The sequence below is a fragment of the Xiphias gladius genome, chromosome 3 (assembly GCF_016859285.1).
Source record: "Xiphias gladius isolate SHS-SW01 ecotype Sanya breed wild chromosome 3, ASM1685928v1, whole genome shotgun sequence".
In the NCBI taxonomy this organism is placed as follows: domain Eukaryota; kingdom Metazoa; phylum Chordata; class Actinopteri; order Istiophoriformes; family Xiphiidae; genus Xiphias; species Xiphias gladius.
In genome coordinates this window covers 16,903,964-16,917,502 of record NC_053402.1, presented here as the reverse complement: position 1 = coordinate 16,917,502, position 13,539 = coordinate 16,903,964, and the positions used below count along the sequence as shown (strand labels likewise).

At 37.7% G+C, this 13,539-nt stretch overlaps 1 protein-coding gene across 1 annotated transcript; it reads right to left on the bottom strand.

Annotated features, from left to right (window-relative positions):
- Window positions 1–1,861: 1,861 nt before the first annotated feature.
- xab2 (XPA binding protein 2) lies at window positions 1,862–10,539 on the bottom strand. The gene is made up of 19 exons (XM_040158584.1): window positions 10,367–10,539; window positions 9,858–10,006; window positions 9,463–9,586; window positions 9,155–9,352; window positions 8,578–8,712; window positions 7,853–8,017; window positions 7,516–7,660; window positions 7,267–7,418; window positions 7,005–7,124; window positions 6,767–6,898; window positions 5,987–6,118; window positions 5,693–5,806; window positions 5,423–5,585; window positions 5,141–5,331; window positions 4,861–4,983; window positions 4,595–4,766; window positions 2,707–2,833; window positions 2,465–2,574; window positions 1,862–2,343 (listed from the first exon to the last, which is right to left on the bottom strand). The coding sequence occupies exons 1-19, from the start codon at window positions 10,400–10,402 to the stop codon at window positions 2,282–2,284; spliced, it is 2,550 nt and encodes an 849-aa protein (XP_040014518.1). The 5' UTR covers window positions 10,403–10,539; the 3' UTR covers window positions 1,862–2,281.
- Between the last annotated feature and the right edge of the window lie 3,000 nt (window positions 10,540–13,539).

Below are 13,539 nucleotides of genomic sequence, written 5' to 3'. Positions count from 1 at the left end.
CAGATGAAAAACAAAAAAAAGAAGTTCAGACCTCAGATCACTGACGCATCATATTATAGATTTTTGCAAGGCTATTTTAATTACTTTTCTTTGGTTAATATACTAGAGGAAAAAAAAAAAATTAATCACAATGTTTTGACAAACCTGTTCGGTCCATAATAATAAAGATGCAGACATTTAGAATCCGCTGTGACCATGACACTCCAGGTAGCTTGTATTAATAAAAACTTTAAGTTTTAAGATTTTCCTGAAATTAAAGCACATTGAGCCCTAAATGATCATGCAATGTGAACTAAACATGTGTATCATTTTTTGCATCCTATCAACACGCAAAAAAAAAAAAAGCCATATGACAGTCACATAATCAAGGAATTAATTATATAGAGCAGAACTATTCATATCATCTTCTGATTAAATATTCATCGAGTTACTGTCTGGAACAGACCGGCAGTGATGTCAAATGCCTGCAGGCATGGTCTGTTGTTTATATACCTTACTGCCTTTAAAGCAGCCTGCATTATATACAAACAACTATAATGACAGGAACAAATTAAACATACTATTAAATCTATGCAGAGAAAAAAAAGGGGAAATTAAATTTGGAAAATGGTTTAGTTGTTCATTTCCTGTTGCTGTGACTATAGACCGTTTCTTTCCAATTGTTTTTGAAGTCTTGTTTCTAGTAGCACCGTCCACATTAGAAAACAGAAATCTCAAGAGTGATTCATCACATGATGTTGTTCAAAGTTCCAAGAGCTCTCCAAGAGCCCCGCTGGAGTAACTTTGTAAGAGGATTACCTCTCAGCTATTTTAATCTAGTTATGAAAGAAACTATTTCTTCCTAGTCAATACTTTTATCCAGATCTGTGTCAATTTAACTCTTATGATGAGGTGGCACCAATTCAAAGCATTAGGCCTTTTCCATCAAACACCGAAGTAGATCTACACCATATAAATCTTTTAAGTAAATCTTCCCACATGCATGGGTTGCACATATATTACTGAAGCACCATTTTAACTTTTAGACATGTCTGAATAAAAGGACCTTTGCAAGACTATACAGCCAATGTAACATCAACAATGTGAGATTTGGATGCTTAGCTCCAGTCTTTATTAAAGGTTCCTTCAAACCTGTGTGTTTTCTAGGACAAACTTTCCTCTGTCAGACAAAAGACACTGTGTTTAACCAATGCAAGTCCATTTTTATTACAACTGCGTTTAAGACATTGCAAAGAAAGTTTCAGAAATTCAGAGACCAGCTTGACACAGCAAGAACTGCTGGTGCATAAATCACAAACACTGCAAAGTTATGCAGTGTGGCAATAAGAAAACTTTCAAAAGTCTTGTTTTATAACAAACGTTGTAATACTGTATTGGGTCACAAGTAGCCCCTCAACTATGCTGACTGAAAGACATTTTTAGAGCATTACCTATAGCCTCAAAAGTGATCAGTGAGCCAAGTAAACGCCTGCAACTATAACAAATAACAGGCATTAGGGAGTCTTTTAGATCAGCATTTAGTGTAGGTTCAGTGAATTATTTGTTGTTTTCAAAATGTTATACAGCCCTCCTATTATTCAATCAGTTGTACAAACTGTTCCTCGACTGTCATTGTACAATAATAAATGTAAAACTAGAGCATGATTTTAATGTTTGGATAGTGACATGTATACAAGTTATGCAATCTTTCCAGAAACATTGGGCTTTGCAAGACACCCACCTACTAGTGATCCTCAAGCCAACAATGTGAGGCTTAAATGCTCAGCCCCATTTTCAAATGAATGCTCCCTGTTGAAGAAACAATGCTCCTCCCCTGTTTTCTAGGGCAGAGCTTCCTGTCTGAGAAAGATTTCTGCATTTATTAAATGTGCAAATGTGTTTTCACTGTTTATTCTTTTACAAAAATGTCATTTGGAAACAAAGTCAATCTACACCAGACTTCAGTTACAGTTATCATGTAACCACACATGAAGTATTTCATGGTAGAAAACTGCTCAGTTGCACAACTATCTTGAGCCACATACTTGAGAAAGACTGACACCATGTGGCCGAAACTAACAGGTTCATTCCTTTCTATACTGAACTACAGAAATCCACAAAGAAAATGTATAGAAGGCACAAACGCTGCCATTCTGACTGTTTTTCACTCATCACATTCTTTTAAAATAAAAGTGGATACAGCGGAACATTTATACAAAATTTTAAAATGGAGCCCATTCACTGACTACAAGTGAAATCAGAAGACTGCATCTAATGCAAAATTCAGTGAGCAAGGTATATTTCAGTCATCTTTAAGCCCTCCAAAGACAGCCGAAGGGATACTCTTCTGTTCAAGCTGCACTTCTGTAAAGACAATTGGTACATGCATTTTCATTAATGAAATATGCCTGCGTGGATGTTTAAACAAGCATCACATTTTCCCATTTTGCTGCTAAGGGCAAGGCCTGTTGTGTCTGTCACTCACCATCTGGTCCTTGGTCTTCATCTTCATCCTCGTCGTCATCATCAATGTCGATCTCATCTGGATTAGCTTGTTTGGAAAGCTCAGCCAGTTCACTGCGAGAAGTGTCACTCCTGCATAAGAACATGAGGAGAATATGACTTGAGTGTCTCATTTTTCCATTAGAAGATTTAGTCCAATTTTTATAAAAAAGGCACAATTTTTTACAGATACTTTTTAATGGAGTAAAAACAAGATGAACAAACCTGACAAAGAGAATCTTCTCTTTGGGCTTGGGTTTGTCCTGCTCGGCTTCAGCAGCAAGCTGCTGTGCTTTCTGCTCCAACATCTTCATGTCATCAATTCCCATCTGGCCTGGAGCAAGATCTGACACTGGATACATGATTTAAAAAATGGTTGGACAAACAGTTACTTTAGAAAAAATATATTACTACATTAATTCTTGTGCAGCTCTGGGGTGTAACCTCAGGATTTGGGGCAAAAACAGTTAGCTCTTTAAGTATTTGGACAGTGACACAGTTTTCGTAACTTTGCCTCTGTACGCCAACACAATGGATTTGAAACAAAGACATCAAAATCTGATTGAAGTGTAGACATTCTCCGCTTTAATTCAAGGGGTTTTATAAAAATTTTCCAGTAACAGTTTAGGAACTACAGCCATTTTTATACATAGTCCCTCATTATCAAAGGCTCAAAAGTAATTGGACAAACCAACATGATTATAAAAATAATAAGGGATCACTTTAAATACTTTGATGAAACTTCTCTGCAGTCAATGACTACCTGAAGTCTGGAACCCATGGACATCACCAAAATGCTGAGTTTCCTCCCTAGAGATGCTTTGCCAGGCCTTTACTGCAGCCGCCGTCAGCGGCTGCTTGTATGTGGGTCTCTTTGCCTTCAGTTTTGTCTTCAGTAAGTGAAAAGCATGCTCAGTTGGCTTGAGGTCAGGTGACTGACTTGACCATTGAAAAATATTTCATTTCCCTCCCTTGAAAAGTTCTTGGGTTGCTTTTGCAGTATGTTTTGGGTCATTATCCATCTGTGCTCTGAAGCACTGTCCTATCAGTTTTGCAGCATTTGGCTTAATCTGAGCAGATAGTAGAGCCCTACACAATTCAGAATCCATCCTGCTATTTCTATCAGCAGTCACATCTTCCATAAACACCAGTTACCCAGTTCCATTGGGAAGCCATACATGCCCATGCCATAAAACTGCCTTCACAATGTTTGACAGATGATCTGATATGCTTTTGGATGATGAGCCGTTCCTTTCCTTCTCCATACTCTTCTCTTCCCATCATTCTGGTACATGTTAATCTTGGATTCCTCGTCCAAAGAATCTTGTTCCAGAGCTGGGCAGGCTTTTTTAGAGGGTTTCTGGCAAAGTCTAATCTAGCCTTTCTGTTCTTGAGTGTTACCAGTGGTTTGCACCTTGTGGTAAACCCTCTGTATTTACATTCATAAAGGCGTTTCTTGATTCTATTACTTTCACAATGATATGCCTACCTCCTCGAGAGTGTTCTTGATCTGGCTAGATGTTGTGGAGGGTTTTTCTTCACCACGATCATCCACTCTAGTTGCTTTTGTGGTCTTCCAGGACTTTTGGTGTTCCTGAGCTTGCCAGTGCATTAATTCTTTATAAGACTTGGCCACCCCTAAAGTTTCTGCTATCCATTTGATAGGTTTGTTTTGGGTTTTTTTTCAGTCTACTGACGACCTCCTTCATTTGCATCGACACCTCTTTAGACCGCATATTGAAAGTTCCCATAAACAGCTACCAAAAGCAAATGCAGCTCTTGGAATCCACTCCAGACCTTTTATCTGATTAATTTGTGATGAAATAACGAGGGATATGTATAAAAATAGCTGTAGTTCCTAAACGTTTGTGAAACCAATTGAATTAAACATGAGAGCCTACACTTCAAATAACATCTTGATGGTTTTGTTTCAGATTCATCGTTGTGGTGTACAGAGACAAAATTATGAAAATTGTTTCACTGTCCAAATACTTATGGAGCTAAGTGTATGTAGCATGTGTGGTCCCAGTATCAGATACAAGCCATACAGTGGTACCAGCACAGCACAGAAAATACTTGTTAGAGGCTAACTGGCTAATGCAAGCTCACTCACCAGTGCCTGTGGCGCTTGTTGTAGCCTTCAGCATCTGTGAGGACATAAAGTTGACCTGGGTGTTGTATGTGGCTTGGACACTGCGTTTGATCCTCAGCATTTCTCTAATGGTGTCTTCATTTCCATGGCGGATCTCAAATTCTTTCCAGGTCTGCCAGAAATTAGCTGTCACCTGAAAGATCAAGTTAAATAAGTCAAGAAGAATTATGATGGAACTGTGACATGTTATTCAGAAACAGGAAATGCTTGGAGGTGGTTTATCTCACCCTTGGGTCACAGATCTGGGAGCAGTAGGAGTAGATTGCTCTGGCCCGATCAATCTCACCCAATTTACTCTCCATGTCAGCAAATCGCTGACACATGTCCCTTGCATGCTCATCAGGAAGGACCTGGATAAATACAAAAGTACAATTTCCGATTTTACTGAATAGTACTGAATAGAACAATTTGACATGACTTGTATGTTATTTTCAATTTTCTAGATAAAAAGGATTATTAAAGAAGACAACATAGGTATTCTCATTTGATCATAAAGAGCTACCATACCTCAATAGCTTTCTGGTAAATTGCTCTGGTATAGGTCACTCCATAAATTTCAGCTGCTCTCTTGATGTAGATATTGAACATGTGATGTCTCTCCTCAGCTTCTACTGCCTGTGTTGCTCTTTCATAGACAGCCATGGCGTGTCGTGCCAATCCATACTCCTCCTCCAATTTGGCATACAACAGGTAAATGGCTGAAAAGTGAGGCATAGTGGTACAATTGGCTTCAGGGTATTTTGTGGAATATACAAAAGTTGTCAATGTCCTTTTAACAAAGCTACTTACTCTTGGCAAACTTGGCGGGGCAGCCATCCAGGGCTTGTTCAAATAAATCTCTAGCTCTTTCCAGCTTTTTGCCCCCATAACGATCAATGAACTTGGTGAGGTAAGTGTTCCAGATGTCATAAACATTTGGCCACCTGAAGAGAGCGATACCACGCTCATATGCCTAAAAAGGTATTAACAAAGACATTAAAGAATTCTTTAAATGGGTGCTAGGCTAGAATACACACTGAAAATAAATGTGGGTTTAGTTAATTTGCCGAATGTTATTACTTTGAAGCTTTCCTCAAAGTAGTTGTGCTCTTCAAGGAACATGGCATAATTGATGATGATCTGTGGTGTGGCTATGCGGAGATCAATAATGCGGTCATATACTGCTTTAGTAGACTGAAGAGAAAAAAAAAAAGAAAAAAAAGGACAAATGGAGAATTAATTATACCAACAGAGATGAAGATTTTAAGACCAAAACTAAATATCTCAGACTTTATCTGCCATGTGATTTAAATCTACTGCATTCCGTTGTCTCATTTAATATACTGGAAAATCACAGACATGTCGCGAACATACCTGGAAGGTGCCAAGACTCTCCTCCAAGTCTGCCAACATAGACCAGACCTTCAAGGACTTGTACACTCTGTTTTGGACTGGCTCAGATGCATCAAAGTACTCTGCTTTCTTGGATGGGATGGCTGTAGCTTTCTATATTCAAATCATAGAAGAAAGAAACATCTTACAATTATATCTACAAAGTATTTAAACACAAATTTATCAGTGCACTGATAAATTTAAAAAAAAAAAAAAAAAAGGTACAATCAGGACTATTTTACTCATTTCTCAAAATTGCCATAATTCATGTGCAGGGACATGCAAGTATTGCTAATCAATGCAAGTCATTTCTCTGTTGTTGAGATTTCACAATCTCTAAACAAGCAGAGCTGCCCCAAATCTATTTTGTAGTGAATGCTTTAATCTCCTAGGGCCCTAAAGTACCCAAAACTTGGTTGGATGCACTTGGACTTGTTTCACCCAAATTTATGTCAACATCTGTGCAATGTCTGAAAGGTGGAGAGAGCTAAAGACAAAGCAACCATCATGCCAAATGTCTACAATAAAGATTATTACAATATGTAGCATCAGGTCTTATCTATGGTCAACCGAATCAGTTACCAGGTGTTAAGTTTTAAAATATGCTCTCCAAAACATTTGGAGGAAGACAAATGTTTGCCAATGTTGTTGTAGTTTCATACTCCTGCCACTAGATGTTACTAAACATTTAACATAAATGGTGCTATTATTTTACTAACTGCACCTATAATAATGCCTGCTGATGTGATACAAATGTCTTACCCTCAGTATGCGCAGTGCCTGTTCATAGTTCTCGTGGCGAAGCTCCATCTCTCCATATTCACACCACACTGCAGCGAGGTCGTCCACCTGCTTGTAGTTCACCTTGGTAGCCTTCTCAAAGATTGTCCTGGCCTGGGTGGTAGTCAGTAAATATAAGACATATTAGGAATACAGAAACACATCTGATCTGAAGTACAGAGGGTTTGAGGTTCCCTATGGAAAGACCCCCATGACTTACATCATCCAGCTGCTCGTTTTCTTCATAGAATTTAGCAAAGGAAACCCAGAGAGAGTGAGGCTTCCCTGTTGCCTTCATTGGATCCACAGTCTGAACTGCCTCAGTATATGTGTTGATAATCTGCAAAGAATATGGTGACAATGGATTCATTAGTAATATACTACATAAAGGCAGTGTTACCTATTTGGTGTTTGTTACCACTATGAATTGTTTGTGGACTCTCCCTGTCCAAACAATATGTAGAGAAAGACCCAAAACTCACCTGCCGTGGATTGCCTTCATACAATTTTACCCTCTTGTGCCACTCATGGACATTATGGGGGTTCTGCCTCAGTAGTACACTGTTCAAGAGGAGGGGCCGCCGGGCTATCAATTGCTCAAAGCGGGCAAGTCTAAGCTCCAGGTCTATATCATCTGGGAGATGAGGGCCAAAGAGTATGGCATGCGTGAGAAGAGAAGTAAAAGCAAGGAGTGTACAAATATATATTAATATTATTGAATCCATACATACCATCTTCATCCTGCCCCATCTCAGCAGTGGTCTCCATCTTGGCAGCAATCATGCTCTCCTCAAACTGGGCATAACTATCAAACACTTGTGTGAAATCCCTCACTGTTACCACTGTAAGGATGGCCTCCTCATACACATCACGGGCCTGAGAGAGTAAAGACACATAAAAAGTAAATGTCAGCGAGTCAAACAGGCACACAGTAAATTGATGTTAATGCAACTGAACTGAACTAGCTGGCTTAATATAAAGCAAAGCAGCATTTTGCATAAACAACTTTCGATATGTTAAGTGCTTTACGATATGACTGGAAATGGAAGCTATTCAGTGGAAACGCACTTTCTCAAAGTGGCCACTCCTGATGTAATAGTCAGCTAAGGAGCACCACAGTTTTCCAAGTTGGTCTGTGAAGCGAGTGAGGCCTCCTCGGATGATGGCCCCTACATTCAGAGAGGTCACTTTATCAGGGTTCTGGGAGATCAGGTCGCATAGCTCATGCCAAAGCTGTCGAAGAAAAAAAATGCAGAGAAAAGATTGATCAATTTTCCTGTTCAGCTTTAAAGGTGCCATATGTAAGTTTTTGCTTTTGCTACCCAGGCACATTATCAGTAATAGCTGTTTACTTACAGAGAGCTTCAGCCATTATTGCAATTACAAGACAAAAGGTTAGAATACACCCTCTGGGCAGCACTACTTCCTCATCCTCGCATGTTGGACTGAGGACAGACTGGATGCTATAGTGACTATCGCAAAATGGTATTACAAGACAGAATGGCCCGTCTCCTAATACCATCGTTCTGCTAACATCAGTAGAAGAAAAGAAGTGATAGAAATAGAAGCAAAACAAGAGTTAAAATCGGCGTTGCTTTCCTTCACTGGAGACAGCTCTTGGCACGTAAAGGAATGAAATTTGACGCTGAACTCACATTTCTTCTAAACTGATAAGTTAAATAGCTGTTAATGCTAGAGTTGGTTATGTAACAACAGCAAAAACTTACATATAGAACCATTAAAAAACAAGCACATTGGGGGTGTGTGTTCTTGGGATGAGAATAAAATCTTACTTGATAGTTAGACTTGCCCTCTTTGGACACAAAGCTTTCGTCATTGACAACAGCTGCTAGTCGCAAAGCTGCTTCATCCAAGCGGCCGACAGACCGTAAGTAGTCTATGTATTCCTCTGTATTCTCTGGAGAAAGCTACATGGTACAAAGAGCAGAACACACATTTGAGGACATTTTCATTCATGTAGAAAAATTTACACTTCCATTTTAGCATCGTCTGTTAACAGCTTTCCTTTTCAATAGTAATTTCACTCATAAAAAGTAATCCTAAATAGTAATCCTATTCTGATGAATTAATAGGATTTTTAGGAAACATATTACACTTCTTAATCAACATTAGAGCTCTGTATCATGATGTTGAAGACTATCTTGAAGAATCTTCAGACATTTAGAGAAAATGTTTACAACATATATTCAGACCTATCATACCATACTGTGATATCATACCACATCACATCCATTTCCATAGATGCCAGTGAAAGAGTACAAATACAAGCATCAGCCTGATCATAAACCTTCTTACGTGACATCTTAAATGACAACTTCTGTACGGAACTTGTGTGTACCATGCTCTCACCTTAAGGTACCTGCGATACACCCGGATGGCGGTCTCAGGCAGGGGTAGGTTACGGACAAAGCGGAGATACAGAGGCCAGATGCGTGGGTGCTGAGTAACAGGAAGAGCTCTGAGTGCACGGTCAAATGTTCGCCGACTTCTTGTGATCTTGCATTGAGACACAAGGAACTGGCAGTAATCAAGCCATATTCTAGGCATCTAGTGTAAGGAAAAACAGATGGTTAGTTTCAAGCAGAACTTCCACAGACCATAGAATAATATTTTTTACTGTCAAGATGTTCAGCATTGAATTTTATGGGAAGTATCACCTTATGCATAAACACCAGTGCCCTTTCATGGCAATTATTGACCTCTTCGTAGGCTGGTTCAGTGATACATTTCCCTTTGACTTGCTTCCGTCTCTCTCTCAGATAACTATACCACAGCTTATAACTGTAAATAAGGAAGAAATTGTTGTTAAAAAGTTAGACCATGAGCAAAAAATCTTAAACCTTATATTGCTATTTTGACACTATCACTTAATTAAAAGTCAATGCTTATTTAATTATTTCAATAAAGCACAACAATTCTAGTCACATTTTAACCTTTAACAATGCTTGACAAATGTCCCATCTTAATCCCCAAAATACTCTTGCATGTAGTGTAATGTTTGCAGGTGCAATTGCGATTGTTTCATCATAACGTTCCGCTGTGTGTTAGTTACCTGCCAGGCAGCTCTTTCAGAGCCCGCTCATAGATCATGTTCAGGGTGGATTTGGGTCCGTTCTGTTTGAACTCGATATAACGCATCCAGCACTTGACCGAGTATGGGTTCCTGATAATCTCTTCTTCATAAGGCAAATCATCGTCCTCCTAACATAGCCAGAAATCACAGCACAAAACACTCAAAGCTCAACTGTAATAACTTTTGAAAGAGTTAAGGCTGCGTCTGCTAAAGCTAACATAAGCGCGACAGCGTAACGTTCCTATAACATTGACAATTTTCATTGTAAATTGAATCAACCTTGAACAGATTAACGATAGCTATTGTGAGTTCAGATTTAAAATACTTTAACAGTGATTTAGAAGCCAAGCACATCTAACTTCAAATCTGATTCCTAGCTTACGAACCACAACATCTTCAACGGTTAAACACATAGCCACTAAAAGTTGGCTAGCTAACACCCGTTCTCACCAAACGCTATTAGATAGCAGCTGTATGGTATAACTTACAAACACAACATCAGTTTTTCCGTTTAACGAAGGCATTTCTTTGTCAGGAGTGAATTGTAGAGTAGACTTGTCGTTCCAGATAATAAGCAAAACCAGCTTTAGCTAACACTAGGTTGTGGACTTTTCAAAGCGTGTAATCCTCAGCAATACTTCCGGCTTCGTCACCGCGTACGTCAGTACGTAACACTAGCCAAAAACTATAAAGCCACAGTGCTTTTGTAGTTAGGAAGAGAAGCTCAATAAGTCCTGAAAGATGATGTGTATTTGTACTGTGTACTCTTTATACTGTATTATCTTGTGCACAAAAAAAGGAACTCGTATCAAAAGTCTAACTTTTGCATTATCTGACATTTACAAAGTCTCTCTAAATCATGTTGTGTCCCCCTTCTACTGGCAATATTAACGTTTTGCTCATGGAGAATTGTAGGCTGAGCACTGCGTGTATGTTTCCTATTAAAATCTGAAACATACAGTAATGTTCACTACTGCAAATTCATTCATTTACATGTTAACAGTGTAATGATAATTATGACTTTGAAACACATTGTAGAAGACAGATTTCTGGTAGATTACTGTATATAATTCACCATAATGACTAATACTAGAATGACTGTAGTTTTCACTCTTAAAGAAAGTGATAACCTGGAGTGTCAGCAGAATTCCAAAATTTGAATCTTTTACTTACAGTAATCAGAAATAAGCTACATATTTGTCTTTAATTCATGGTAAGCTCTGTTGATGACTGTTTTTCTTACTACAAAAGAGAAATGTTTGTTCAGCTGAAATGTTCACAGTACAAAAGTAGGCGGCAAGTAATTATGGCTCAAATGACAGCCACTGTATTCGAGCCATAATAACACTGTATGAACCTGAAAGAGTTACAAAATACAACATATGTAATTACCACTTGAAAAACAATAATTTTGACCATCCTTTTCGATAGCACTTATGAACACACAAAAACAGAGCACGAAATTTATTAATTATTGGAGGCCTGTTTTTTTTTTTCTAATAAATGATCTCACAATATGTTATAACTTGAACTTATATTTTAACACAGTGCCCCAGTCCCCCATGTTTTACCGTAATGGTGAAATGTTTGTCTATATTATCAGCGTACACAAGTTTTCATTGTATTATTTTTTTCATATAACTGAATAAACCAACTGTGAACAGTGAAATTGTGCTGCGACAAGTCTTGACATGTTGGTTTATTTGGTTCTAAACACAAATAATTGTATCTGTGTGAGTGAAAGGGATGCAAAAATGTAAAATAAATACTATGGTCAATTTATAAAAGCTAAAATTACTTAGGCCAAGATTGCAATTATAAGCTTGAATGTAAAGTTATAAAAATTATTTAAAAACTTTTATTGTATAATCAATGTAATAACTTCTGAAAGGCATTTAGATAGTTGTCTGTTATTTTCAGGATGATATAGGTCATTTTATTTTGGAGCCAATGCCAGAAATGTCCGAAAACCAGAGTCACATAGTCTTTCAAGCACACTGAGTTTCCACAACAGCAACAACATCCTTAGAATCAAATGTAGCATGAGTATAAAGAACTTTGATATCCGAGTGGGACTTAATATAGGTCTTATCTCAGCCTGGTTGGCAAACATCTTTCTAGTCCTTTTAAGGCAAGGTGTAATACCACTTGATCTTTATAGAAACGGCCTTACATTCAATTTTATTAGAGGAATATGAGGTGTGCCAATGTCCTGCAACCATATACCAGCACCACTTGTGTGCCTCTCCAAATGTAAGTTCCATTCCTGGCTATGAACATGTTTAATTGCAAGGGTAAGTAGATACAACATCTCATTACAAAATGAACACATCCCTCCCAAGAGTCTAAATTTATATGAGTAAATTATTTATTGGAACAAAGTAGTTGTTGAGAAACCTGGGTGTGTATTGTACAGCATCTATTTTGGGACATATGTTGGACATTACTATCCCTCATTTATATTATGAGCACAAGGAAAGTCAAATCAAATGCATCTCTATAAGACACGTTGCATGATATTACTAGTATTACATGGCATTCTCTTCAAAATTAATATGAGGTGTGTGAGGGATTTAAAGTTACCATGCTAAGTGTTATTTTACTGATATTGGTGATACCTGTCAATGGCCATGGTCCTCAGTTTTACTGTATTTCAAAGATCTGAAATGTGGACAAACTCTGACACTCAATACTAATGACATTTAAGTGTATCTCACTAAGAGCCAAGGGTTAATGGGTTCAAGGCACAACTCCCTTCATATATTATTTAAATATTTATTTATTAAATGAGTTAATGTTTAGATATTATTTTATATCATTAAATATATGATATGATTAAATGTACAATGCCTCATGCAATAATTAAATATAAAATTGTTATTAGTGTATTTTTTCCCTTTTCATTTTTAGTTTTATTAAAAGTTTGCTCAAATTCTGATAGTAGCTTGCTGAAGTAATTTTTTTTTTTTTTCAGTTTTCTTGTTTGACTGCTATGTTAACAGCTAAGCAGTGTTATATCTTACACACAAAAAAAGCTTACTAAACCTTCAATGTCACAAGATGGGTCTTAGGATGACAGGGATGCTTGACCAAATCGAGTGGCAGACTGCTGCTGACCAGGCAGTTCCAGCCTCTATAAAAGCAGTAGCTTAAACTCCTCTGAGAACTGACAGGCATCCCACGCAGGTTAGTACTTTGTGTGTCTTTATGCTCACCAAATTTGCTTTTAATTAATATTACATTAATGTGAAGTAATCTTTCAGCGATTTTATCATTAATCAAAGATGTTCCTTACAAAGATGTTAGAATAGCTTTTGCAACTACTCTTAATAGTTAATGTAGAAATGCTCTACAGTGAATCTGGGATTGGCTATTCTTTGAACAATCAAAACACTTTGGATTCACTGATGAGTATGAAAATGGTCTTCATAGTGGTATAGGTACTCATATCACAGAGTTAACTGTAAAGGCTTATTGAGCCATGAAAGCTTGCAAAAAATAGGTTAAAATGTAAGTAGTGTGACTGCTGTTTCCTGCTGTAGGTACTAGTGTAAAATTGTTTAATTTTGTGTCCTCTTCAATGACCATCTCAATCTCTCTTTAAAAGCATCCTTGGACAACAGCAGATCAGTGCCTCTCAGTTGGGATAAGTTGGGGTAAG

Excerpts from the sequence above, each read along its gene's own strand:
- xab2 (XM_040158584.1), bottom strand. The coding sequence starts at position 10,402 with ATGCCTTCGTTAAACGGAAAAACTGATGTTGTGTTT. Across the intron at positions 6,119-6,766 it reads AGGCACTGCGCATACTGAGG|AAAGCTACAGCCATCCCATC; the intron begins GTAAGACATTTG and ends ATTTGAATATAG. Across the intron at positions 2,575-2,706 it reads GAGAAGATTCTCTTTGTCAG|GAGTGACACTTCTCGCAGTG; the intron begins GTTTGTTCATCT and ends GTTCTTATGCAG.